The following is a 27,332-nucleotide window of genomic DNA, read 5'->3' on the forward strand; positions in this document are numbered from 1 at the left end:
TACCCATGCTATCACTGTATCTCATCTGAGTACCCTGGATACTGTATATACTGGTATTAGAACTAGGGAAGGGAAAGAGAACATCAAAATCGAGAGATAAAGGATAAAAAGACAAATGACTCCAAAAGCAATACTTACAAAACCATTTGGTGTAAACCAACTGAACAGCTCGTGGGGAAGGGAGGGAATGAGGGAGGAGGTAACAAATTGTACAAGAAATGTACCCACTGCCTTACATATGTAACCCCTCTGTACATCACTTTGACAATAAATAAGTAATTATTTAAAAAAAAAACAACCTGTTGAAATTGTTTTAGGAAGTGGGAGGGGAAGGGAAATTGGAGATTGATTGGAATATATTGTATACATGAATGAAATGTCACTACAAACCCTCCTTATATAATTAAAAAAAAGACAACACTCTTTAAGGTAGTAAAAGTTTGTCCAGGAGCTTTGCTTTTGAAGTTCACAGTAAAGTTTTAAAATTTATATATACTGCTTTTCAAATTTATCAAGTAAATATTACTGTGGAGTCCTCAAGTACTTAAACTTATACTGGAGATATTTCTAATCACCTCTTTAACCATGTACAAGGTCCTGGGTTTGTTTACAGCCCTGAAAGGGTATACACACAACATAATCTTAATATTTTCAGGAAATCCACATATAATATATAATTAATGGCATTTTAAGATGTGATGTCAAATTTTCCCTTTATTTGGTCAAATACACACATCAAAATCTTTGTCCTTACCCATAATTCAATGCATATATGGCCACTCAAAGGTAATGTCATTCCTTTATAAGAAGCATAGTCTGTTTTTAATTATCATTCATTATCTTGAAATGACGAAGCTATTAATCCAGAAAATAAGTTAAAATGTATCTTCATGAGCTATATGCCTAAAATGGTCAATTTTGTACTAGGTGAAGTTTATGTTGTGCATAAAAGCTAATCTATAAAATAAGTATTTTTAGCCCCAATTTTTTCTACCATGGGATAATATTGATGGCAATTTCAATTCAATATCTTTAATTCTTGAATTACTTGCATACAAAAACACGTGGCATTTACAACAGATAGCGCACGATGCCAAACAAAAATGTCGAAGACAGCAGTCCAAGGAAATTAAATGTTTATATCTGACAGTTCATGCTGTTGACACTGTAAGGTGAAGTGCCAAGGGCTGCTTTGTTTCTAATTAACTCAAGCCTTGCTCAACACTCAAACCAGGGAGAACACAGCACATAAATTATCTCGAGCGATTATCTCCAAATTCTTCTTGAGAGCCAGAGAACCCTTCCACCCACCTCCTGGTTATCAACAGCTTTTTAGGAGAAGTCATCCAACTTTGCCATGTGACTAAAGCAAACAGCTGGAACCTGATCTCACCAAAGATTTAGGACTCTTGGACAACTATACAAATTCCAATGATATCGAAAAGGAATAAAGATAACATCTTCCTGATGGTAATGTGCTATGTTTCCCCAGTCATCTTATAGCCCAGGCCTTCCAAACATATGTAGTCAAGCATATTGAAGTTATTTGGTCTAATATAACATATCCCTTGCCTTCTGTTGTCTAACCAGTCTGTGTAAATGTACATATATGTATGTGCATGTTCCCAACTAGTTAATAAAACTGGGTGCGGTTACTTTCCTGAGTATCACATGGCTTTTGATAAATGTCTCTTTACTAGCTGAGCAAACATTTGACTAAGATTTTTGTATGCATTGCCTAGCATTATGGCCCACACATGGTCCATTTTAAGATATTTCTCACTCTCTAAAATATATTATGGTCTAGGTGTGCTCAAGGCTGGTGTTCTACCACTTAAGGCATGCCTACAGTTCTGGCTTTTTACAGGTTAATTAGAAATAAGTCTCATGGACTTTTCTGCCAGGGCTGGCTTCAAACTGTGATCCCCAAATCTCAGCCTCCTTAATAGCTAGAATTAGAGGTGTGAGCCACCAGCATCCAGCATAAACCAGACATTTTTTATATATTTTTTAGAAAAGTTAAATTACTCATAAATAATGTTACCCTCTTAATACAAAGAGTAATCAGTCTTTTAGAGACAGTAACAAAATGGAACATTTGAGTTCTATGACTTCCTACATGTCTTATAGGAATAGCAACAGGTAAAACTAGAGGGGAAGGAAATGATGTGCATACATGGTATTGATCTTACATGGTTCAGAATTAATATTCTTTTTTAATGTTTGCATTTTTATTTTATTATTATAATTTATTTTATTAGAGTTGTTGCACAAAAGAGCTGCCATCAACAAAACAGTTTATAAATATAATGTGTCTTGATCAACCTTCTCATCCATCCCTCCCAACCTACCCCTGTCTTCACTTTTCCTTAATTTGGTAGGATAGACATTGAATTCTTTTTTTTTTTTTTTTTTTTTTTTTGCCAGTGCTGGGGCTTGGACTCAGAGCCTGAGCACTGTCCTTGGCTTCTTTTTGCTCAAGGCTAGCACTCTACCACTTGAGCCACAGCGCTACTTCTGCCTTTTTCTATATATGTGGTGCTGAGGAATCCAACCCAAGGTTTCATGTATGCGAGGCAAGCACTCTACCACTAGGCCGTATTCCCAGCCTAACGCTGAATTCTTGACTACATTCTTAAGGTTTCAGAAGTTTTAGTCACTCTGTTAGGTTACCAGATCATACTTGTCTAATTCATTTGTGCTTGTTTGTTTGTATGCTTGCTTACTTATTTGCTTGCTGGAGACAGGTTCTTACTACGAAGCCCAGGCTGACCTGGAATTCAGGATTCTCTTGCCTCAGCTTCTTGACTGTTGAGATTGTATATGGGTACCACCATCCTAGGTTGTTTCTTTAGTTCTTGAACAACTTGCCTAAATACATTTGTTAGTAACTAAATTCCTTTGTAAAATCTCCTAACATGGCACTTGCATAAAATGAAACCAAAATGTGTGATTCTAACCTCGGAAAAGAAACATCTACCTCCTAAGAGAAAGTTAATAACCACCCTGGCCGGTCAGTTTACCTATTCACTAAATCATTCTAGCTTGATTACTTAGACATTCAAAAACAAATTTTGGGAATTCAGTCTGTCCCAAGAATGCTGTAATGGAGTCAATCATGGAACATTTCCTATGTTGAAAATGATGCAGAATTTATTAAGTGTTTCTTGAAATGTTGTTATTTTTTATTTATTTATTTTGTCAGTCGTGGGGCTTGAACTTGGGGCCTGGGTGCTATTCCTGAGCTCTTTTGCTCAAGATCAGCACTCTATCACTTTGAACCACAGCGCCACTTCCGGTTTTCTGGTGGTTCATTGAATAAGAGTCTCACAGACTTTCCTGACCAGGTTGGCTTTGAACCACAATCCTAAGCTATCAGCCTCCTGAGTAGCTAGAATTACACATGCATGTGCTACTGGCTCCCAGCTTGGAATGTTCAATTCTGATTCCTTGCTGCTCTCATTGCTCTCTTAACCATATATGATTTCTACCTATTTATCCAGCGTCACCCTTCATATTGGTAACTGTCTTTCATGAGTTCACTTCCCTGCTGGGATCACTGATCTCCCACCAGGAGAACTTCCACCACCACCACCCCAGCCCCTGTGCATACTTGGACTCCACGTATGCAGACCCCCTTGGGAGGCAGCCCCATCCGTGAAGCTTTTTCTGACTTCTGCAAAATGTATGTCATTGATTACCTCTGAATGGCTTGAACTTGTTCTCCAAGTCAAATTCTTGTCTTCCTAGTCGAGAAAGGTCAATCCGAAGATCAGGACATATAGCGTATTCTTCAATGGTTTTGCTGATCTGGTAGATTTTATCCGAAACAACATCTGGGGCAGGGCCTACAGTGTGAACATCCCAAATACATTTCTTTTAAATCTCAAGAATTTCACTGAGAGAAAGATTACTTTCTTCCTCCACCAGGAAGGAGAAAGATTCATTTGTTCTCCCAACAATGAACAATGACTGACAACTCAATTAGCCTGAGTATTTCTACATTCATTTCAACTATGGAGGAAGTTTGGTCAGCCTCACCTGTTCTGGGTAAACTCGTAACCCACATGCTTGTTTGTTTTAAGCAATCATACATCTGCTGTAAAAATAGTTTCACACCTGCTAGGGAACCCAGTTACGTAATTAGCTTTATTCAGGATATGCAGTTGGCAGAAGTGAGGGATTCCAGATTTAAACCACAGCTTCCCAAATGTACCTAGAGAAAGAAAATAGGATTTCTACTCCTGACTCTGCTGCCTAGAATGTAGGTAAATTAATGATTTTCCCCCAATTTGTAGGCAATCTTTAGTTACTGTCAAAGATTTTCAATGCAATTTAACTAAATATAATGGATCCATTATCACTTGATAATTTCATTGTAAAATCCAATGTGGTTCTTGGTTTTTTCCTCTTTTTAATGTGTACATCTTCGTGTAAGCCAATTCGGATATTTTTTGCAAGAAGGGTAGAAATCAGGCAAACTAAAAGATCAAGAATAAAAGGCAGACAGAGAGAGGTGATTTATATCTTCCTTACCAATGATATTGAAACTTCCTACTAAACAGAAATTGTTTCTTTTTGCTTATTGTCTTTAGGTAGTTGTAGAAAGGGATTTCAATTAGACATGTTCATTTGAGTACACTGAATCTTGATCAATGTTACTCCATCATTCTCCTCCCCCAACTGTCCCAACCCCACCCATCCCCTCAAGTTACCTGGTTCCATTTTCATATATGCATATTGGTTATTATGGCTGTATTTGCCCACTATTGATTCATTTTATATCCCCATCCTTGGAACTACATAATTCTCATCCAATACAATAACCACCAGCCCCATTTAGCTGTTAAGCACTTGATTTGAGCTAGTCAAAATGCAATGTGCTGCAATAGTACAATGAACAGCAAATTTTGAAGAGATTATGTGAATAATATTTATTGTAATAACATTGAAATAATACGCTGACATGGAACATTAAGTAAAATATATTATTAATCTTACTTGTCTCCTTTTTACATTCTTAATGTGGTTTAATTATATATGTGATTCACATTGTATTTCTCTCAGACAATGGAGCCTTGGAGGGCAGCACCATTAACTGCTCATAAAAAGGAATGGCGATGGCCCCATTCCAGTAGATGGGAGAGAAGATAGCCAATAATCCAACTGGTTGATCTTTACGTGTGAAAAGTGAAAACCTCAACAATGGTCTAACACAAATAACACTTTTCTCCCTTTATGCCTCACCCAATATCACAAAGATGACTCTGTGTATGTGAGCACACATGCGTGCTCACATACACACATGCACACATGCACTAATACTGGGGCTTGAACTCAGGACCTGAGTGCTATCCCTAAGCTTTTTTGCTCAAGGATAGTGCTCCACCACTTGAACCACAACTTTTTTGGTAGTTAATTGGAGATAAAGAGTCTCGGACTTTCCTGTCCAGGTTGGCTTCAAATTAGATCCTCAGATCTCAGCCTTCTTGGTAACCAGGATTATAGGCATAAGCCATTGATGCCCAGCCTGATATATACATATATTTTTAAGATGAGAAATCTGGTTTTAATTTCAAATGCATACTTGAAATGTGTCCTTTAAGGTAGACAATTTATACAACTTATATACTCCTCTACAAATTTCCATTTGGGGATCCTTTTCAATTTCTACTGCTTTCAGTGTATGCAATACCTGAAAATTGTGTTGTTGTTGTTGCTTTTGCTGTTATTGTTGTTGTTGTTTTTCTGAAATCCTCAATGTCTAGCAAGGCTAGATACAGGTCCCAGGTGAGTTTGATTTGTGAAGCAACACTGTTTTTAGCCAGCCCTCAAAGATGGGGCACTTGCATGGTGTCTTTTTTTGTGTGTTATTGTTTTATAAATAAAGTACATTTGAGGTTTCCAACATGATTGTATGTGATACACATAGATATAATGACACAGATGAATTTATCTACAATCACCTATTTTGTCACAAGCAGCTAAAATCTATTTCTTTATCAAAAAATCCCAAGTACAATGCAATTTTATTAACTATAGTTCTCATATTAATAGTACCATATCAGATACATATACATTAAGTTTCTATCCGGTTCATCTCATACATCTGTTACTTTGTAAACATAGTCTACTTTCTTCCCATTTCTTATAACCATTGTTTCATTCTCTATCTTTATATATCTGACATTTTAGTCTCCATATACAAATGAAATGATGTTGGATTTTTCTTGGTTTCTGACTTGCTTCACCTTAGCATACTTTCAACCATGCTGTGGCAAATTGAAAAATGGCAAGATCTTCTTTTTAAAGGATGGAAAATATTCTATCACTAAAATACTTATGAATTTCAGCGAGAGAAAGTCTGCATTATAAGGAAGCAAAACTCAATGATACAGGCTAACAATCATTTACCTAGGCTAGGTGCTGGTGACTCACATCCATAATCCTAGCTACTGAGGAAGCTGAGATTTAAGGATCACAATTCAAAGCCAGTCCAGGCAGAAAAGATCATGAAAATCTTATCTCCAATTAACCAGCAAAAAATGCTAGAAGTGGAGCTGTGGCTCACGTGGTAAAGCACTAGCCTTGAGCACAAAAACTCGGGACATTGCCTAGTTCCTGAGTTCAAATCCCAGAACTGGCATGCACACAGGCACACAAATCATTTGTCTCTCTCTGAGCAACTATATGACTTTTAGCAATAACTCAGCCTACTAAGGCTGCAAATTGTTCATCTGTAGAATGAGTGAAAGGTCTAAATGACCTTCAGGATATATTCCACATTTAAATGTACAGTCCTTCCATTAGACAAACACCAACTATTCAATCATTTCACTGAACTCTGAAGTGCAGGAGATCAGAGGTCAACAAAAGGGCCCTTATTGCCTTATTGCATCCTTATTGCCTTACCTTGGATCCCTCACTAGATTGTGTGTTAGCCACTTCCTCTCCACCTTATTGGTCTATCATCAGAGGATCATTATGTAAATTATGATAATATAAAATAGAATTAAGGATTAAGGAATATTCTTCTGAGCCACATACCTCCATTGGCAACATTGAACTTCACTCCAAACTCTCCCCCTGGTCCTCCAGGACAATGGCTGGCAGTCAGGATGATTCCACCAGCCGCCTTGATCTTCCTAATAATACAGGAAACCGCAGGTGTGGATAAGATGCCATTCTGTCCAATTATCAGTCGTCCAATCTGAACCATCCAGAAAGAATAATGGTCAAGGGCTGGGAATATGGCCTAGTGGCAAGAGTGCTCACCTCATATACAGGAAGCCCTGGGTTCGATTCCCCAGCACCACATATATAGAAAACAACCAGAAGTGGCACTGTGGCTCAAGTGGCAGAGTGCTAGCCTTGAGCAAAAAGAAGCTAGGGACAGTGCTCAGGCCCTGAGTTCAAGCCCCAGGACTGGCAAAAAAAAAAAAAGGAAGAATGGTCAATCCACATTGCATGGAACTGAAGACATGTCAATAGAAAAGTACCTCCGGCTCTGTTAACATGCAATCACTGGAGCAAAGGAATGGGAAAGGTTGGAAAAGTCAGGTGAAGAGGGAGCTCTGGCATTTTCTGTTCTATCCAAAATCTCCAAGACTTTTAGGTCACCCACATCCACTTAATAATAATACAGTGCCAGGCACTGGTAGCTCATGCTTGTAATCCTAGGTATTCAAGAGGCTGACATCTAAGAATTGCCATTGACTCTTACCTCCAACTAATTACCAATAAGCAGACTGGCAATGGCTCACAACTAGAATCGTAGCTACTCAAGAGGCTAAAATCTGAGGATCATGGTTCAAAGTTAGCACTGCAGAAAAGTCTGTGAAACTGTTATCTTCTATTAACCACCAACAAGCCCAAAGTGGAGCTATGGTGTAAGAGGTAGAGCACTAGCTTTGAGCAGTGCCCACACCCTGATTTCAAGACCCAGGACTGGCACAAAAAAATAATAATAACAATAATATAGCTAGTTATTGTAAACTCTAAGAATCCCTTATTAACCTACAAATAGGATATGGCTCATTGATCTTCAATGGGATGAAAATCCACTTTTAATGATCTAAGATTTTTGTTTGGAAATCACAAGGAAAAGGGAAAGGAGCACTTCCAGGACTCTTCCACTTCCTCTGCCTCAGATTTAACTCTCAACTGATGTTGCCTGATTGAAGCAGCATCGTCAGCATCAGCAGCAGGCATATTTGAACAATGCTCCTCAGAAAACCACTTTCCTGGGCAGGAGTTCTCTATTTTTGTGTCACTATGCCATAGCAGGTGTTGAGGACATTGGAGAAATTACACTGTAATCGAGAATAGAATTCATTTAATAATAATAGTAGCTAAGAAGCTTGCATTGTATTCTAAGTACAATGGGAATCTATTCAAGAGTTTTTAGTAGTAAAAGTAACTTAGTATCATTTACATTTTTTAAAAAATCACTGGGTACCAGTGCCTAACACCTGTAATCCCAGCTACTCAGGAAGAAGAAATCTGAAGGTCAGAGTTTAAAACCAACCTATGCAGCAAAGTCCATGAAACTCTTATCTCCAATAAACTAATCAAAAAAGCTAGACATGGCTCAAATGGTAGAGGACTAGCCTTGAGCAGAAGAAGCTCGGGGGCAGCACCCAGACCCAGAGTTCAAGCCCCAAGAACAGGCAAAAATAAAATAAAATCATAGGGCAAGCTGCCCAAATGATCCTATTGAAAAGTAAATCATGGGGGCTGGGGATATAGCCTAGTGGCAAGAGTGCCTGCCTCGGATACACGAGGCCCTAGGTTCGATTCCCCAGCACCACATATACAGAAAACGGCCAGAAGCGGCGCTGTGGCTCAAGTGACAGAGTGCTAGCCTTGAGCGGGAAGAAGCCAGGGACAGCGCTCAGGCCCTGAGTCCAAGGCCCAGGACTGGCCAAAAAAAAAAAGAAAAGTAAATCATGTAATATTACCAACACATTCTAGTGGCTTTCTTTGTCCCTTACCAACACAGAATAAAACCAAAGTTATCATCATGGTCTACAAGACCCCATTCCTATTCACCTGATCTGCTCTCTGCCCTAAAACAGGCTGGCTTTCTGTTCCACAAACACACCAAACATGGCCATGCCTCAGGGCCTTTGCATTTTCTGTCCTTTTATCCAAGTAGTCACATACCTGATCCTGTGGTCCTTTGGTTTCTGCTTCAATAACCCCCTTGACATCCCTATTAAAATATAACATCTGCAAGTCCCTGACTTCCTTATTATTATTCTCTGTGAGAGATAATAAAAGGATGTTGCTGTTTTAAGTCACTATGCTTTGTGGCAACCTCTTACACAGCACTCAATAACAAGGACAGGAGCAGTGAGGAAAGGAGTCAAGTGACTCTCAGCTTTCCACCTCTAATAACTTGATAACCACAGTGCCACTTACCAAAAAGGGAGAAACAAAGGACAATGGCTACACTTGGACCGTTATACAGGGCCATACTACATGCTCTCTCATACAGTCTTGTTAAAATGTATGCTGCCTGGAGGGACAAAGGGTAAACAAAGTCAGTAGTGGTACTCACTAGACACTACATTGAAAATGAACTCTACAACTTGTGAGTGGGGACTGGAGGGAAAAACTGGGAGAGAGCGAGTGAAGGTGACATCGTCCAAAAAGAAATCTGACTTATGAAATCGTAACCCCTCTGTACATCACCTTTATAATAGCAATAACATTTTTAATGTATGCTGCCACTGAACTCATCTATTGAGTGTCTACCATGAAACAGGCAACAGAGGGAACCCTGATAACATAGCCGTGTATGCTACATAACAATCATCCTCAGATAATGTTGGTAAAGTCAAGAATCTGAAAAGTATTAATAATTTTCCATCTCCATTTTTCATAAGGATTCTTAAAGAAACTATCTTTAAGAACTTAAATTTAAGGGGAAAGGGACTGGTAGAGCATTCGCCCAGCATTCATGAGGCCCTGGGTTTAATCACCTTGCCCTGCAGAAGAGACTCTATTACCTGGGGAAACTCGGTTGCCACTAAAGGATATTTCCTTCTGTTCCCACATGGAAAAGGAGGAAAAATGAACCCTAGTTCATTGTCTCCTACCCACATAGCAGATGCCAGGATCTACACGCAGACCCTGTCACACAAGGGAGGTGAGGCCCGTGGTTGCCTAGACCACAGACAGGTAGACACAGCATGAAATCGCCCCTCCTACTCAATGGCGATATAAAAGTTTGGAAAAAGGGGGGCTGGGGATATAGCCTAGTGGCAAGAGTGCCTGCCTCGGATACACGAGGCCCTAGGTTCGATTCCCCAGCACCACATATACAGAAAACGGCCAGAAGCGGCGCTGTGGCTCAAGTGGCAGAGTGCTAGCCTTGAGCGGGAAGAAGCCAGGGACAGTGCTCAGGCCCTGAGTCCAAGGCCCAGGACTGGCCAAAAAAAAAGTTTGGAAAAAGGGACAAAGAAGTAGGGAGCAGGGTGCAAGTGCCATCTGCTGCAAGTAGTCACAATCCTTGCATGTTCTTACCTGAAGCCAAGCACACACACACACACACACACACACACGCATACATGCACATGCACACACATATACATGTCAGCTCTTTAACCTCCCCTGCTTCCATGATTGTTTCCTCTACCCACAAGGGGACATGGCAGATGCTGGGGGCACTAGCAAGTCATTCCCACAGTGAAGGACCAGTGTCCTGGGAAGACCTAGACTTCCAGCACTCCTGTTCCTTTCTACCCAGTACCACAGAGAGCTAATTTTTAAACAGATTGATTTCTAATGGCTCCTTTTCTTTCTTTTTTTTTTCTAAAATGTTAACAACTATTCTTCTAAATTGGGGATGGGCTCATTTTCTAATTCACCCAGATTAAAGTCCTAGAGGGCAAAGATGCAGCTTTAAACCCTCAGGCTAGGATCTCACAGTAGATACAGAATTTCCATGCTAAGGAAGGAAAAGCTAATGAAAGCTGGATTGGCTTCCTGTGCAAACACTCTTAAATAAGACTCCCCATTCACCAGTCCCATTTAGCTTCAAATCAGTCATTTTTTTAAAAGAAAGGAAAAGTAAACATGACAGTTCTCAATGCCTCTTTTCACTGGGCCCTATCTCCTTAATGGAATGGAGGCCCTGTAATGGGATCCCATCCAAAAGTGAATGGGGGAAAGTGGAGAGAGCAATACACAGAAACTTCCTTGATGGTTCACAGAGAGAGTTCTACAGGACCACACAGATACCACCACATCCATCTATGAAGTGCAGGAGAGTAAGATACACAAAGAGGCCTGTTTCCTGTACTCTGTAACACACACACACACACACACACACACACACACACACACACACACACACAGAGGCACCACAAGGCCAAGCTGCTACGAATTTCAAGGCTTCACTTTGTCAGCCCCAACTGTCAGAGGAGAAGCGCCGCCAGTAAACAGAAGATGGCTCCATGGAATTTGGAGAAATAACAGACCCAAGGCAAGGCATGGATGTGGTTATCCAAACATCAAGGGACTTCTCCATTTGCACATGGATAATTGTGCGGCTATGTGCAGCTCTTACATGGAGACCAGATGGAAACAACAGCATTCATCCTCAGCTTCCTGGACCCCTGGAAGTCTTTACCCACTCTTGGGGCCTGGAAGGAGGGATGAGAATACATTTGAACCAAACCAACATGGATTGCACATGCCAGTTCTAATATCCGCACAAGGGCAGAGAACACACAGGCACTTGCAAATCTGGCCCAAGTTCTCTTTCTCAATCCATCCAACTCTTGACGATTTCACTGAGATCAAGAAATCTAATTTTCATTAGCTGCAAAATGGGGTGATAATTGGAATTAGATCATTCAGTGCTTGGAAAATACTCTGGGATCTTTATCTCAAGGTGCATGGCCTGACTGAGAAAACAAGGAAGGACTCCATTTGTTTTATGAGATTATTTCCCCCATTATACACAAGAGAAGAATTGCAGTGTCCATTGCATCCACTTAGGTCAAGAAGGTAGAGCTGAGCTGGTGGCATAGCTCAATGGTATGATGCTTGCCTAGCATGCTTGAGGCTCTGGCTTCCATCCTTAGAACGATACACAAAACCCAAACCCAAACTCAGAAGAAAAGAAGATTGAGTTCAAGTCCATGAGCCAAGCTGGTGGTATCCAGTGGAGAAGGATATAAAAACTAACTTCACCGGGCTGGGAATGTGGCCTCGTGGTAAAGTGCTTGCCTAGCATGCATGAAGCCCTGGGTTTGATTCTTCAGTACCACATAAACAGAAAAAAGCTGGAAATGGCGCTTTGGCTCATGTGGTAGAGTGCTAGCCTTCAGCAAAAGGAAGCCAGGGACAGTGCTCAGGCCCCGAGTTCAAGCCCCAGGAATGGCAAAAAAAAAAAAACAACTAACTTCATTACCTCCTGACTATGTGATTCTGGGAGCCATCTCAAATCCCCCTGCATCTTGGTTTTGTTGTCTTAGTAATGTCAAAGACTACATATGGGGAAAGTAACATAGTCAAGCTCCAGGTTCCAAGGTTCAGTGCCCAATCATCTCAATGAATTTGTTGTCACTACTTGACTAACTTGAAACTTTTTAATCAAACACATACACATATACATACACACATATATTTTTCTTTTTGGACCTACACATAGATATGTTCTCTTTGGAACATTTGTGAAGGACACAGAAGCAAGAAGAAAGTACAATCTGCAATCCTATCACCAAGTGACTGCCATTAACATTTCTATATGAAGTCCCTGCTTCTGTGTCTTGGTCTCTATATCTATTTAATTTATATACTCGTATTTTTTACTAAAGGGACTGTTGTATAGCCTACATTGTTCACTTAATATGTCTAGCTCCTTTATTAATTACATTCTATGTCACTAAATATTCTTCTATAACATAGTTTTAATGATTGTGTAATCTTCCATTTTTTGAATGTACTATCACTGACCATCATAAAAATGTTACTTTGGTAAACTCATACTATTTTCCAAGTTAATTAAATTTATCAGACTGTATTACTTTCTTTGCTCACTTTTGCTTCTTATAGCTTATGTCATCAACTCTGGGCTTATGTTTCCACCATGTTGTAGTCTATACATATAGCCTGACAAATGCCCTTAGTGTATGCTTACCTTTGAATGGTACAACTTAGTTAATTGTAAGTTAGCATCTTGAAAATATCACTACCTTGCCTTCTAGTTTCTATTGCTGTCCAAGAAGTTTGATATTTTTATCCTTTCCACACAGATCTGCCTTCATTTTTCTGTTAACATCTAAAATTTCTCCTTGATACTAAATATTCAAAACTTTTGCTCCCACGTATTTAGCAATGAATTTATTTGTACATGAAAAATAATCAGAATGTACCTTTCATCTAAGAATATGGATATTGCTTCATTAATAATTTTCTGACACTATCGTTTTATTTTTTTTCCTCTGCTCGCTCTTTGAAGTTCTTCTGGAACTCATATTAAATGTATACTTGAGCTTCTCAAAAAAATGTTACTTTGTTTCCAGTATTTATATGCAAAACTGACAAGTGTATGTGAATGAAATCCACACTGTGGTATATATTAAACTGGATATAATTTGCCAGTGATGAAATAGCAAATAAGCTGTGACATGCTTGTGTAAATTACAGTGTCTTTTCCTCTTTTTTTGAATACTTTTTATACAAAGGAGGTGCTATTCAACAGAATAGTGTCTTTCTTCTTTAGCCACCAAACCTGTCCATTGAAGGAAGAGACAGGCTTGTGTTTGCATCCTTGTCATGTCCTGAATCTTCGTTTATTGTCATCTATGTCTCAGACTTGATCCGTTCACTTACATATACCAGGCTGGGCTACTAATTTATCAGTGTCACTGAGCTAGAATATTCTGACTTACATATACTATATTCTTGTCTTGCCGTATCCAACTTGGGACAAATTCTACTTTTCATCATAGAAACATAGATCACTAGGTAGCATTTAGGCACTCTGTTATATGCAGATTTCTAACATTTCTGATATTTGGACTGTTCTATTCTCTTCTTAAATATACCCAGGAAAGAAGATAGAGCTTGGTATGGCATAAGGGAGGAGAGTTGGATTCTATGCCACTTTCATAAGTAGATGGAAATTATACATATATATACCTATATATATACACACATATATATATATATATAATGTACACACACACAAAAGATTTTGGAGCCCTGGGTTCAATTCCCCAACACCACATATACAGAAAATGGCCAGAAGTGGCACTGGGGCTCAAGAGGCAGAGTGCTAGTCTTGAGCAAAAAGAAGCCAGGGACAGTGCTCAGGCCCTGAGTCCAAGGCCCAGGACTGGCCAAAAAAAAAAATATATATATATATATATATATATGAAACATCTATTTTATAAATATCATATACATTTAGGGGACATATATATATATCCTTCAAAACATATTCAGTATCTTTAATGTGTCCATATGTAGAATGTGTGTACATACACACATACATAGCTTTATAAATCATAAATAAATATAATACAAATAGATAAGTTTATATATATATAGGCATATAAAATGCTTTCAATCTTTCACAGCTCTATTTTTTCTCTGAATAATTGTCATAGTGAATTAAAATGCATGGATTTCTAAATGGATCCATTGAGACAAGCTTCAGTGTGGCTGAGAAATAAAAGCACTCCTCGTGTCCAGTGCCCCCACCTCTTATTTTAAGGTTCTAGTCAACTGAAGACCTCTAGCAAGCCTAGATTTACAACTCAGCAAGATTAAACAGTTTACAGTTATTTATGACAGCCAAGCTGGGTCTTCCACATTTACATCTGTCACTTCACATTTGAGAGACTGCACACACACACACACACACACACACACACACACACACACACACACACACTATGCCTCCTAACCATTCATCTGGGCCAGGCTGCAGGAGCAGGCCCCTGACAAACACTGGGAAGATACTTAGGAGCAGGGAGCTCCTGCAGCTGTGCATTTTCGGCCTGCTTAGCAGATTAGCCTGGATTCTTGCAGCCTCCGCGGGGTCTGTTCCCTCACATGGCCCAGTCCATTAGGTTTGAAAATCCTTATGAAATGAGCAGATTAAGAACTATTTGGATTCAGGAAAGGGGGCAGTGTGACAAGCAGTGGTGTGGGGGGAGCCTCAGAAAAGCTGAAGACAGAAAAGCATGACATGGACTCAGCTTCTCCGTTAATGAATACCATGCCCAGACCAGACCAGAAACATCCTTTGGATAGAGTTAATGGGTGCAGCTGCTGGCACCTCAAGGACCCTAGCAGAGTGGATGTGCATGTGTGCATGAGGACAATAGTGCCTCCAGCAGCCGCCACTCAGCCTCCCCAGCAGCACGGAGAAAAGCCAGGAGTCAAGAGGGAACTATACCCAAGCAACTGGGATCACTATGTCAGCAGGCGCCTTCTGGGGAGAAAAACTACAAAGTCTAAAATAATAATACACATGACTTTATTCTAGCAAAAGCAAATTATCTGTGCAACAATTGTGTCATATGAATAAAAGTAGTTCTTAATCATTCACCACTGTGTTTAATCCTTCCCCAAATCCTGGAAGGTGTGGGGAAGGGATTACTATATTCCCCTACTTGTTTTCATTTTGAGTGTGTGTGTGTGTGTGTGTGTGTGTGTGTGTGCCATCAAAGGGACATGAACTCAGGGCCCTATGCACTTGCTTAGTTTTCTAGTTCAAGGCTGATTCTCTACCACTTGAGCCAGTTCCATATTTTCCCTATTTTTATAAATAATTAAATCTTATGCAAGAAGCAGTACTGGGATTCAAGTGCAGGACATCTCTTGTTCCTTTTCCTTTTTCAAGTCAGGAGTCCTGTGATGCTCAGGCTAGGCTCAAGAACCCATGGCCTGGTTGGACAAAGTGACTTGAGCCTGTAATCAGAGTTACTTGGGAAATACAGATGGGATGCAGCTTAATGCCATCCCAGGGAAATAAGTAGTTCATGAGATTCCATCTCAACCACTTTTGAGGTGCAGTGGCACATGCCTACCATGCTAGTAACATGACAAAGCACAGATAAAAGGATGTCAGCCCAAGTCTGCCTAGGCATAAAGCAACTCACTGCTTCTAAAACCAGTAATGCAAAAGAGGGGCTGGAGGTGTGGCTCAAGTGGTAGAGTACATACCTTGCAAGCACAAGCTCTAGTATAGTAAAACAAGAGAAAGAGAGAGACAGAGACAGAGACAGAGACAGAAAGAACATATGGGCTCAAGTGATCCTCCTGCCTCAACTCCCTGAGTAGGTAGGAGGGACCACAGGTGTGCATTACTATACCAGACTACATTCATTATTTTTTAATTCATGTATTTAGTTTTGGACGTGATATATACACATGTGTGACTGTGTTAATGACGACAAGTATATAAAGTAGAAAGAATAAGGATTCACCTCCCACCACACCACACCACACACACACATATACACACACACATACATGCACACGCACATGCATGCACGCATGCACATATAGATACATACACTGTGGACTGGAGCATGTTCTTTCATCCCTGTGTTCTGGTTCTGCCTTTTATAAACAAACGTGAGATGATGCTACATGCCATCTTCCCCTAAGGGCTTTCTCCAGCTAGAAGTGATCATTCACATCATTTTCAAACCACGTATGGATGTATCTCCTTTGTTTGTAATTTTAATGGTGTCCATTGTGGTTGTGTCATAAATGACATACCTGTTCTTCATTATTCTTCATTACTGAACATTATAAATTGCTTATGGGTTTTCCCTTAGCAAAATGCTTCAATGAATATTGTTATTATATACAGTTTTATATGTTTATGCAAGACAACAGACAGGATAGTTTGTAAGATTAAAGAATTTCTGGGTTGTTCCTCTATTAATTTGGATATATGCTGTCAACCTGTCTAACCAAAAAAGTAAAATCTGTGTCTATTTAACCAACAATGTAAAACAAACGTGATTGTTTTCCAAAAGTGTACTAACTTTTCAAAAAGTAAAAGTATAAATCAATTCACTTCTTATATGTATCTGATTATTGATGTGTCTGATCACATTTTCATGTGTTTGTTGCTAACATTTGTATAAACTGGTTTTCATCTTGAATCAGAAGAGCTTTTTGTTGTAGATACAAGCCATTTGTAAAACTTACCTCCCTGTATTTTCTGAGATCTTTCATCTAATAGAATCAACTCTGATTTCCCTTTGGAGAGCGTTAAATGCAAATACCCTACATACTCCTAGCTAAAAAACAGGTTCCTGTTACAGAGAAAGAATAAAAGGCAATCATTTAATGTTGCATTTGCCTAAAATGTCCATGAAGGAAAGAAAAAACTACTTGAGAGTTGAATGTTCACGAAATTTTCTTTCTTTTCCTTCTTTTCTTTCTTTTTCTTTTTTAATAGTTGATGCCACTAAAAATGTAAAGGATGAAAGATATTGCTACCTCTTATTCATAACTAAGAGTCAAATCAGGCCAAAGGATCTAAAATTCTTCTTTGTCTGTATAAGCATAAGCAGTAAACAGGTTTTCAAATTAGCTCTCAAGACTGTGGGCTAAGGAGTGAAATTGAAGCTTTAGCTTTCCACTTTCAATTTTAAAATCCTAGGGCAAATTAGACCCATTTTCCCACCCACCTTGTAACCTTGTTGAAATTTTATTACAATGCATATCTTCACATTACTGTTGCCTTTAAAAAAAAAGTGTATTCAGGACCCAAAAATGAGAGTTGAGATTGGTGGTTCCAATACATATTCTAGTAAAGTGTGTTCTTACTCCCATTGCTCAAAGCACAGTTTCTGTGCAATGAGTACAGAAACTAGCAAACTCCCAGAGTTCACAAAGGGCCCCAAAGAGAACAGATGTTTTATAGGGAAAAAAAATCTTATGGCAAATTTCACACATAATGTTGCTGATGTGTGTCTGCCTTTTCAATAAACATCATTATGTTTTATCACAAGATTTAATAAAGCAGCTTAGTTTAAAATGCCATCTGGGTCTCTGGACACATTAACCAAAGCTTAAAATAACCATCCTAGCAACTGGGAGGGCCCAGCTGTTCAGAAAACCTCTCCCACTTCTTCTACTTCCCCGTAAAATGAGTGAATGAAGATGAGATTAAAAGTGTCAAGAATGTACTGACACAAACAGGAAGATGGATGGAGCCCAGGGCTCCCTAAAATTTGCTATGCTTACATAATAGATTTCCTAGTTCCACAACTCAAGGTTGCGGATTCAGAAAAAGAAGCCAAGTAAAGTATGGAAGACTCCTTAGATTTTTCTTCTGTATTATTAAACCTACTCTCCCTAATGTCTGGATTGTAAGATGGCATTCTGTCACTTCCTATGTAGTAAATAACAGTAAAAATACAGAGTAACCACCACTCCGTTCTATTCTCTTTCTAAAGACAAACTCTTGAAGGGATGACACAGATCAAGATTCACTGTATACATAAATTGCTTTGTTAAATGACAAAAAAATCAATAAACAACCTAAAAATTAAGAAAAGTGAGGGAAGGGATGAGATGGGAGGATGGGTGAGAATCTTAAAAGAGGTGACATTGATCAAGAGGCACTATTTTCATAAACTGCTCTGTTGAATGGAAATTCCTTTGTACAACTACATAAAGAAAACAAAAATATTCAAAAAATTATAATAATGTAATGAAAAACTACTTTTCTGTTTTAAAAAAACATTGTCCCTAGAATGAAAAGTATGCAAATTAATAGTTTTAGTTTTTAAGGTCAAGCAAGCTCCAAAGTTAGACATTTCATCATAATTCTGCCTTCTTTGTGAAACTAAGCTGTAAATTGCTAAGCAATATATTTGTCAAGCTCAACACAGCAATTTGCAGCAATAGTCTAGAAGTACTGTAACTAAATTACAAAATATTTTGAACAAAGTATTGCATATTGCCCATAGAAAAATGAATCAGTAGTATAAGCTAATTTTTTCCGATGTTCTCATTTACATAGATGCTAGTTTTAATTTAGTTATTGTTTAGGACCAGTACAAAATCTAAATGAATGTTGTTACCACCATCTAATTCAAAAATACTTTTTCACTGCTAAGTGATTACATAAAATTCAGCCCAAAAGTAAAAAATAAAATAAAGACAGACTCTTGAACCACATAATCCCAGGTTTCCAGATGCATCCAATGGATGTTAACGCATCTGTGTCCCTCTCTTGCTGCATCCTTGCCCTCAGCCCATCCTACCATCCACCACCAGAGCCTACTTTGTTTCAACTTCCAAGCTTGAGTTCTTTGTCTTTGGAGCCACAGCAAGATTTTCCCCCCAGATAGTTCTAGCAAATGCCAAACTGAGTATATTCATGGCCATTTGAAATCAAATACAACCTGGGCAAGCATCTATCTGTCTGTATGACAAACCAAACACCCCAATTCCCAGCTAACCCAGCCCTCCTCAGCTTTTACCTTTAAAAGGCTTTACTGATGAAGACAAGTTACTGCTATGGTTAACTATGTTGATCATGATGTGGGCAGTTCAATGCACAGCTCACTAGCAAATGGATTTTCTCTTGGCTAAAACTTGGAATAGAACTATCAGTTGTTTGCCAAGGGTCCCTCTACAACTTATGTTCAATACAGACAATCAAATTATAATTATCTGAGACATACTAGTTGATTATAACAACATTCCTTTATATTTGAGGATGCTTATCAAGGTTTGAATATGAGATATTCCCCCCAGGGCTCAGGTGTAGAGGTTTGATTGTCAGCTGACAGACTTTGGGGAAGTAATTGGATCCTGAGATCTCTGACTTGATCAAAGATTAATCCCTTGATGGGTTCATAACATCCTGGTATTATGGGAAAGTAGACCCTATTTGTGAGAATGTTCTGGAAATATATACCTTGCCCCTGAGTGCACTCCCTTTCTCTCTCTCTCTCTCTCTCTCTCTCTCTCTTTTGCTGGCTGTCTCTCTCTCTCTCTCACTCGCTCTCTTCTCCTCCTTCTCTCCTCTTTTTTCTTTTCTGGTAACCACGAGGTGAGGAACTTTGATAGGCACACACTCCTGATGCCATGATGCTCTGCCTCATGGCAGGCCCACAGCAATTGCATCAACCAACCATGATCTGAAACCTCTGAGACTGTAAACTAAATTAAATCCTTCCCCCAATGATAAGCTTATGTCAAGTATTGTGTCCTTTCTACTACACACATTTACAATATGCTTCACATACAGTGCTTTATTTGAATCAAGAAAAACTCAGTGATGCTTTCATATCCAACTGATAGAGAATCAAATGTATGTCAAGAGGCTAAGGCATCTGCCCTCAAATTGTATCACAGAGCAACAAATACAGACTACCAAGCCGATAAAAAGCTCTTTCCACCGATCCTAATACCTCCAAAGGTGTTACTTAAAGAAATCTGATTTGGGGATGGGAATATGGCTTAGTAGTAGAGTGCTTGCCTACCATGCATGAGGTCCTGGGTTCGATTCCTTAGTACCACATAAGCAAAAAATAAATAAAATATGTATTTTAAAGAAAGAAATCTGATTTAGTCAAGTGCTAGTGGCTCACACATGTAATCCAAGCTATAGGAGGCTGAGGATCCAGTTCGAAGCCAGCCTAGGCAGAAGAGTTCCCAAGAGATTCTGATTCTAATCTCCAATTAAAAACATGGATGTAGAACTGTGGCTCAAAGTATCAAAGCACTATTCTTGAGCACAAAGAGCTCAGAGACAGTGCACAGGCCCTGAGTTAAAGTCCTTTGGCAGACCAAAAAAGAAAAAGAAAGAAAGAAATCTGGGCTGGATTTGCCAAAAATTTATTTGAAGTACTTGTTGATTTACATTTATTTAACATATTATTGTTTGGGGGTATAACTGTCCACCTCCATTTATTAAAGCACACAAACAGATTTGTGTGCGATTTGAAACATTAAGTTATAGAGATGTACATTCCAATAGAATAGCTACTAACCATTCGTGACTTTGATTTTTATTTTACATAGCTAAAATTAAACAAAATGCAAAATCTAGTTCTTCAATCACACTACCAAAATTTCAGCTATTCAAAACCCACATTTGGCTAGAGCCTTGTACAGTGAAGATGCTACTGGACAATAACATTATAGTGTCATGTCAAGAGAAAGAAGACTGTAGAAAAAGCCAGAAACCCCAAGACAAAACAGAACACTGTCATCTGCTGATATTAAAGGTAGTCTATGACTGACATAGAAGACTGGAATAGAAGAGAAACCAAGAGATTGCTCCTTAAGCTGTATATTGCCTAGAAAAAAGGCAAAGCTAATTTTATAGCAAATAGATTACATTTGGTTCTTACACTCTTAGAAATTAGAATGAATTGGTACATAGAGGAGCCAAACCACTGTAGAGGATCTGAAGCAGACTGAAATATAATTGGGTTCAAATTGCAATTAGTTACACACTTGACTAGCTTCTAATTTATTTAAATACAATTTACATTTTATACCTAACAGCCATGTTTTGTTCATTCTATATAATATGGTGTAAATTTTGTACCTCTAAAGAAAAGTTAAAATATTTGGGGGGATTGTTTTTAGATAAGTTCATGTATCAACATAGGAACTATAAAAATCAGGATTGAGGGTAGCTCAGTGGTGGAGCGCTTGATCAACATTCATAAAGGGTTAAGTGTGATCCTAGATGGCATTTTAAAAAAGAAGGTAAATAATATATCCTCATTCATTCATGAATGCACTGAAATTGAACATATAAAAACCATAGTGGCAGTCCAAAAAGTGAAACAAAAATTCTACCAAATCCTTACTTCAAAAAAATGATAATTTAAAAAGAGAAAGCAAGCCAGGCACTAGTGGCTCACAGCTATATCCTAACTACTCAGGAGGCTGAGATCTGAGTACTTCAGTTCAAAGCCACCCCAAGCAGGAAAGTTCAAGAGACTCTTATCTCCAATTAACCACCACAAAACCAGACGTGGAGGTGTGGCTCAAATTGGTAGAGCGCTATCCTTGAGCAAGTCCCCCCCCCCAAAAAAAAAACAGAGAGAGAGAGAAAAATAAACATTCTGCCTTTCTATAAGAAAAGGAAAATACCTGGGTTATATGAAAATAGCTGGCTTATAAGAAAAGTCCAGGAGATGGAATAAGAGAATTGGAAAGTCATCATTCTGAATCTTCTACTAAAATAATCTACTCAATAAATGATCTTTAGGGAATGTTTAAAACAGTGAGTTAAAGGTTAGTCAAGAACCGAATGTGCACATGATAAAAAGTTGAACACACAAGGGTTGAGGATTTAGCTCAGTGGGAGAATATTTTCCTAGCAAGTAGCAAGGCACTGAGTTTGATTCTGAAAACACATGTGCTAGAGGCTGAACCCAAGGGAGAAAGTAATGGAGAATATAGTAACCACTCTAACTCTGCAATCAATTCAGCATCACAAATCCTGACATGTCAATTTTAATTTTGGAATTCTGTCTTTTATTAGAATTACAACGTTAAATTTGAGTATTTTAAGCATTATTAATTGATACATGCTAACTAACTCCTAAAATAAACTCCACCTTTCAAATTAAGAAACAAATTCAGCCAAGGCAGTGGTGGATCACATCTTTGATTCTAGATTCCCAGAAGACTGAGATCAGAGAATTGAGGCTCTAAGCCAGCCAGGGAGACAAATCCTTTAGACTCATCTCCAAATAACCAGCAAATAGTCAGAACTGGAAATGTGGCTCAAGTGTTAGGACACCAGCCCTGAGCAAAAAAGCCACATGAAAATAAGAGGTTCCGAGTTCAAGCCTCTGTCGTGGCACACACAAGAGGGGAGGGAAGGGAGGATTATCTGAGATCTATTAGAGTAAGAAGTTAAAAGAATCTTACTGGTAAAATAGACCGAAAAGTAAAAAAGGTGCAATAATAATTTGGCTATGCAAATAAATAACTATGCCTCCAAAAAAAAAAAGAAAGAAAGAAAAGAAATTCTCCTGATCTATAACAAATACTTCTCAGGCTATGTTTCTCTAGCTCTCTGGGAGGGAGGGGGCTGAGAGGAAACTAGCCCAGAAGTGAATCTGAACAGCATCATAGTTCTCCCAAGATTCATTATTCTCCATCATTCCACAGAAATAGCTTGGAGAAATTTATCAACCTCTTGACTAGCTAAACATTGACCAACCCCAGGTAAAGAGCAAGAGATAAGACACAAGTTCGAGTCAGTAGCATCATTCTTGGCTGAAGTCAAAAATCCTAATTCCACCAACAGTTCCATTTTAGTACAGTATTTCCCCTATATAAGTCAGAGGCTCCTCTAGCTTGAAAGGGGTCCTTGCTATGTGAGATTTAAAGTAGAAGGAAATGGTAGTGGGTGGGGGGATATCTGCCAAAAGGTGGACGGTGCAGAAGGAGAAAAACAACATTGGAGTCTTCCGGTGGCAAAGGTCGTGGGAGAAAGAAGAAAGAGGATGCAAACTGGAAAGAGGCAGAGGCATGACTTACTTGCCACATGCCAGATGGGAAGTTGGTAATTGCTTTGAGCAAGCCACAGCAAACTTCATTTCATGCCATTTAGAGACATACCTCCCTCCCTGGGCTGTGACCTATCAAATTGATCCTCTCCATCCCTGCCCCAAAGTCACCATTAAAAGACCTCTGGGCTAAAGAATCAAAAATCCTCCAGGCTCTGTTCTTGCCAAATAGCTCATGATTGGGCACTCGCGTGCGTGCGGGCGGGCAGACGGGCGTGTGTGTGTGTGTGTGTGTGTGTGTGTGTGTGTGTGCAATTCTGTTAAAATTGACAGAGCTACGATTGGATAATTGGAAAAGAGGCAAGGCACATGAGAAGCTATGTTGGGAAATTCCAAATAAGTGTAGGTAGGGTGGATGGGTATTGAACAGGACTGGGACCATGTTTAAAACCCAGCCCTACAAGGAATAAAAAGGGAGCAAGAAGAGACCATGGGAAGGAAAAGTGAGCAGGTGCGGAGAGAGGAAGAGTTCAGGGAGCCTTGGGGGCTCAGAGCGGGATGGGACTTTTCAAGCTTGGGTGGGGGGGGGGGGGGTAGTGACATAGCTGATGTCCCAGGGCACTGGGCGGGATGCAAGTGGTTGCGTGATCCGGGCTGGGGGAAAAGCATGAGGGAGCATCCGGGGCTAGTGGGGACTCCCAAAAGGGACCCCGAAAGCAGTGAGACTACCCCCGTGCCATCCATCGAGGGGCGTCCGAGTCACTCACCCCGTTGGCCGCAGCCATCTGCACCACGATCTCGGTGGCCGTCCTGCTGAAGTACCTGCCGTCGCTGCCCACCACCATGGTGCAGCCTTGGCGGTCGCGCAGGTCGATGGACGACAGCACGCTCTGGATGAAGTTGGGCAGGTAGTTTCGCTGGCCCTCGAAGAGGCCCGTGGGCCGCCGCAGCCCCCCGCCGCCCGCCGGCCGCTGGTCCTCGTAGGGCGCAGTGGGCACGGTCAGCACTGGAATGGGGCTCCCCTCCATAGCGCTTCCCAGCCACGGGATCGGGTCCTGCCGTCGGCTCCCAGAGCCACTGGCAAGCAATCTGCAGCGCGTCCCGGGCCCCTACCGGCCTGGCCAGGAGCTCCGGACTCCGCCTCGCGCCCGCCCCCTCCCCAGCCGCCCTCCCACCCCACCCACCCACCCCCTCCTCTCCTAGCGCGTCCCTAGGCCGGGCCGCCCAGCAGCTGGGTCCCACCTTCTCCCCTTCAGCCCGATCGCCTGCCCGAGCTGGCTTTCGTTTCTTTCCTTCTGGCTGCTCTTACTTTTGGGCTGTCCCTAACGTCTGGTTCGAGGGCCAGCCTACCATGACCCTGCCACACCTCTCCTGCACCAGACCCCCTGCCTTCCCCTGATAGCTTCTCACCCCTAGGCACTCCCTTGGCAAGAAAACAGCTTGGTTTGAGCAGAGTCCGGGGGATCTCTCCCACAGCCCAGCCACAGCCCTGCCAGCAAGCAGTGGACACACACAAGTTTCTCTCTGGACACAAGGACAGGGAGGTTGGGAGGGAGTTGAATCCTGTTGCCACCAGCTAACAGCCCTAGCCAAAAATAACCCTGGAAAGGCGAGCGGAGAATTGTTATCTTCTGCCAGAGGTGAAATTGGAAGCTCTGTGTGTGTGTGTGTGTGTGTGTGTGTGTGTATGTGTGTGTGTGTCATGAGAGTGTATATGCACACCCACCACTGCCATTTGTTGCAGGGAATCACACACTGTCAGGCCCTTCCATCCTGGAACCTAATCAGGCAGCCCAGCCTCTTTCATAGAAGCACCCTTCATTAGCAAGGGTAAAAAAATACAATTTTTTTTCTTATTTGTTGAGTGGTTGCAGCAGACCCAGTTTTTCTCATTCCAGCCCTGCTCACCCTCCTCATCCAGCCCTGCTTAAGAAGCAGTCTTCTGTCCTCCTAGTTAAATTCTACCCCCGATCAATCACTTTCAATAAATAAGACGTGGCCAAAAGCCCTTTAGTAGCTTACAAGGAGTGAACAAAGCTATGGTAAAACAAAAACTAGGTACCAGGTACTAACTAGGCTGACACTGTGCTAGATCCTTCTGTGAACATTGTATCATTTCTCAGGAAACTGGGAATTTTCTCTCCATAATACCCACTTGAAGTCTAACTCCAAGAAAGTCTCCATAGAACTTCATAGATACAAGAAACCATTTTCGTGTGTGTGTGTGTGTGTGTGTGTGTGTGTGTGTATACTTGTCCTGGGGCATGAACTCAGGGCCTAGGTGCTGTCCTTGAGCTTTTTAGCTCAAGGCTAGCACTCTACCACTTAAACCATAGCTCCATTTCTGGCTTCAAACTGATCCTCAGATCTCAGCTTCCGGAATGGCCAGGATTATAGATTGGCATGAGTCATCAGCTCCTGGTTAAGAAATCACTTTTTTTTTTTTTTGCCTCTATCTCCTATTAGTTCTAAGACAGCTTTGTGTCCATGAAAGCTATTGTTCAAAAATTTGCTGCTTTCCTCTCTCTTCTCCTCTCCAAATATCTATTTCCTGGAAACACAGAGGGCTTGCTTCAGGGTTATAAAGCATTTTTTCATAGTAAGATGACTATGAGCAGTAACTCACACTCATGGTACAGATTTTGCATCTGGATTTTCTTTAGAGGTTAAAACCATGGGAAGAAATAGGAATGACATGCATACTAGTCTCATTTCACAGATTTTTTTATTGTTATTGTGAAGGTGATGTACAGAAGGGTTAGAGTTACATAAGTCAGGTAATGAGTGCATTTCTTTTTGGACAATGTCACCTCTTCCCTTGCTCTCTCTCAGTTTTTTTCCCTCCCATTCCCACCCACAAGTTGTATAGTTCATTTTCAATGTAGTATCTAGTATCACTGCTGCATTTGTTCACCCTTTTTCCCTCTATTCCTGTGCTCCCTCTATTATCCTCCTCCAAACAGAAAAATTTACATGCAAGATGAGAGATATCAAAAACGAAAACAGTGACCTACTATGTAACTGTATCCTTTTTGCACAACACCTTGTCAAAAAATTTGTGTTCAATTAATAAATAAATTTTTTTAAAAAACGAAAACAGTGACATAAGGGAAAAACAATCAAATAAAAAATCACAAAAAGCTTGTTTCTATTTCTTGGAGTTCATTTCAATAAATATCATTTTATATAATTATATGCACATAGCTATTGAGCCTTTGTGTTCCTCTGCTAAGAGTATCCTCCTTTGGTTGTAAGGCCAAGGACTTAGAGCCAGCAAGCAGGACATTTACAATCAGCCACCTCTCTTTTTATTAATAGCACTGAAGTCTGGGGAGGAGGGGGAGAACCTTGAAACAAGAAACTGAGATCGACCAGGACATCTTAGCTGTGGTCTTAAACAGTAAAGTGGGGGTGTTTTCCTTTGGGGAGGAGTATGATGGAGTAGTAAAGAGACATGAGATAAAGAGTACAGTATTTCTGTTACATTTTCTGAGATATATTGCACAACATTTACAAACTATAGTTAAGAATAACCTTTCAAAATTGCTATGATAATGAATCTAAATGTCCTTGCTACAGAGAGGGGGGACTGTTTCAGATAATAGATAGGTTAGCTTGAGTTAATCATTCCACATTGCATGTATATATCATAACATTGTACTGCTACACTGAAAATATATTCCATCATAATTTATTAATTCATAATGTTTATAAAGAATACTTTGGGGGGGATTTGTTTTCCTCTCCCCTCAAGCCAGTCTCCTAGAGTCTACCCCTTGAAAGTTTCTAACTTTATACTGCTCTATCAGCATCTTTGTTTAGCTCCAAATAGGATCTTGGTTCTTCAGG

At 40.1% G+C, this 27,332-nt stretch overlaps 1 protein-coding gene across 1 annotated transcript in view; it reads right to left on the reverse strand.

Moving 5' to 3' along the window:
• The window catches only part of Pgm5 (phosphoglucomutase 5), a 172,494-nt gene extending 147,872 nt beyond the window's left edge, over nt 1-24,622 (reverse strand). Inside the window, exons 1-3 of the mRNA XM_048332933.1 lie at nt 24,251-24,622; nt 7,048-7,210; nt 3,702-3,848 (exon numbers count right to left, since the gene is read on the reverse strand). Coding sequence (XP_048188890.1) covers nt 3,702-3,848; nt 7,048-7,210; nt 24,251-24,511 — 571 coding nt within the window. The 5' untranslated portion in view covers nt 24,512-24,622. The remainder of the gene's footprint in view (nt 1-3,701; nt 3,849-7,047; nt 7,211-24,250) is intronic.
• Between the last annotated feature and the right edge of the window lie 2,710 nt (nt 24,623-27,332).

Source organism: Perognathus longimembris, chromosome 1 (assembly GCF_023159225.1).
Source record: "Perognathus longimembris pacificus isolate PPM17 chromosome 1, ASM2315922v1, whole genome shotgun sequence".
NCBI lineage: Eukaryota > Metazoa > Chordata > Mammalia > Rodentia > Heteromyidae > Perognathus > Perognathus longimembris.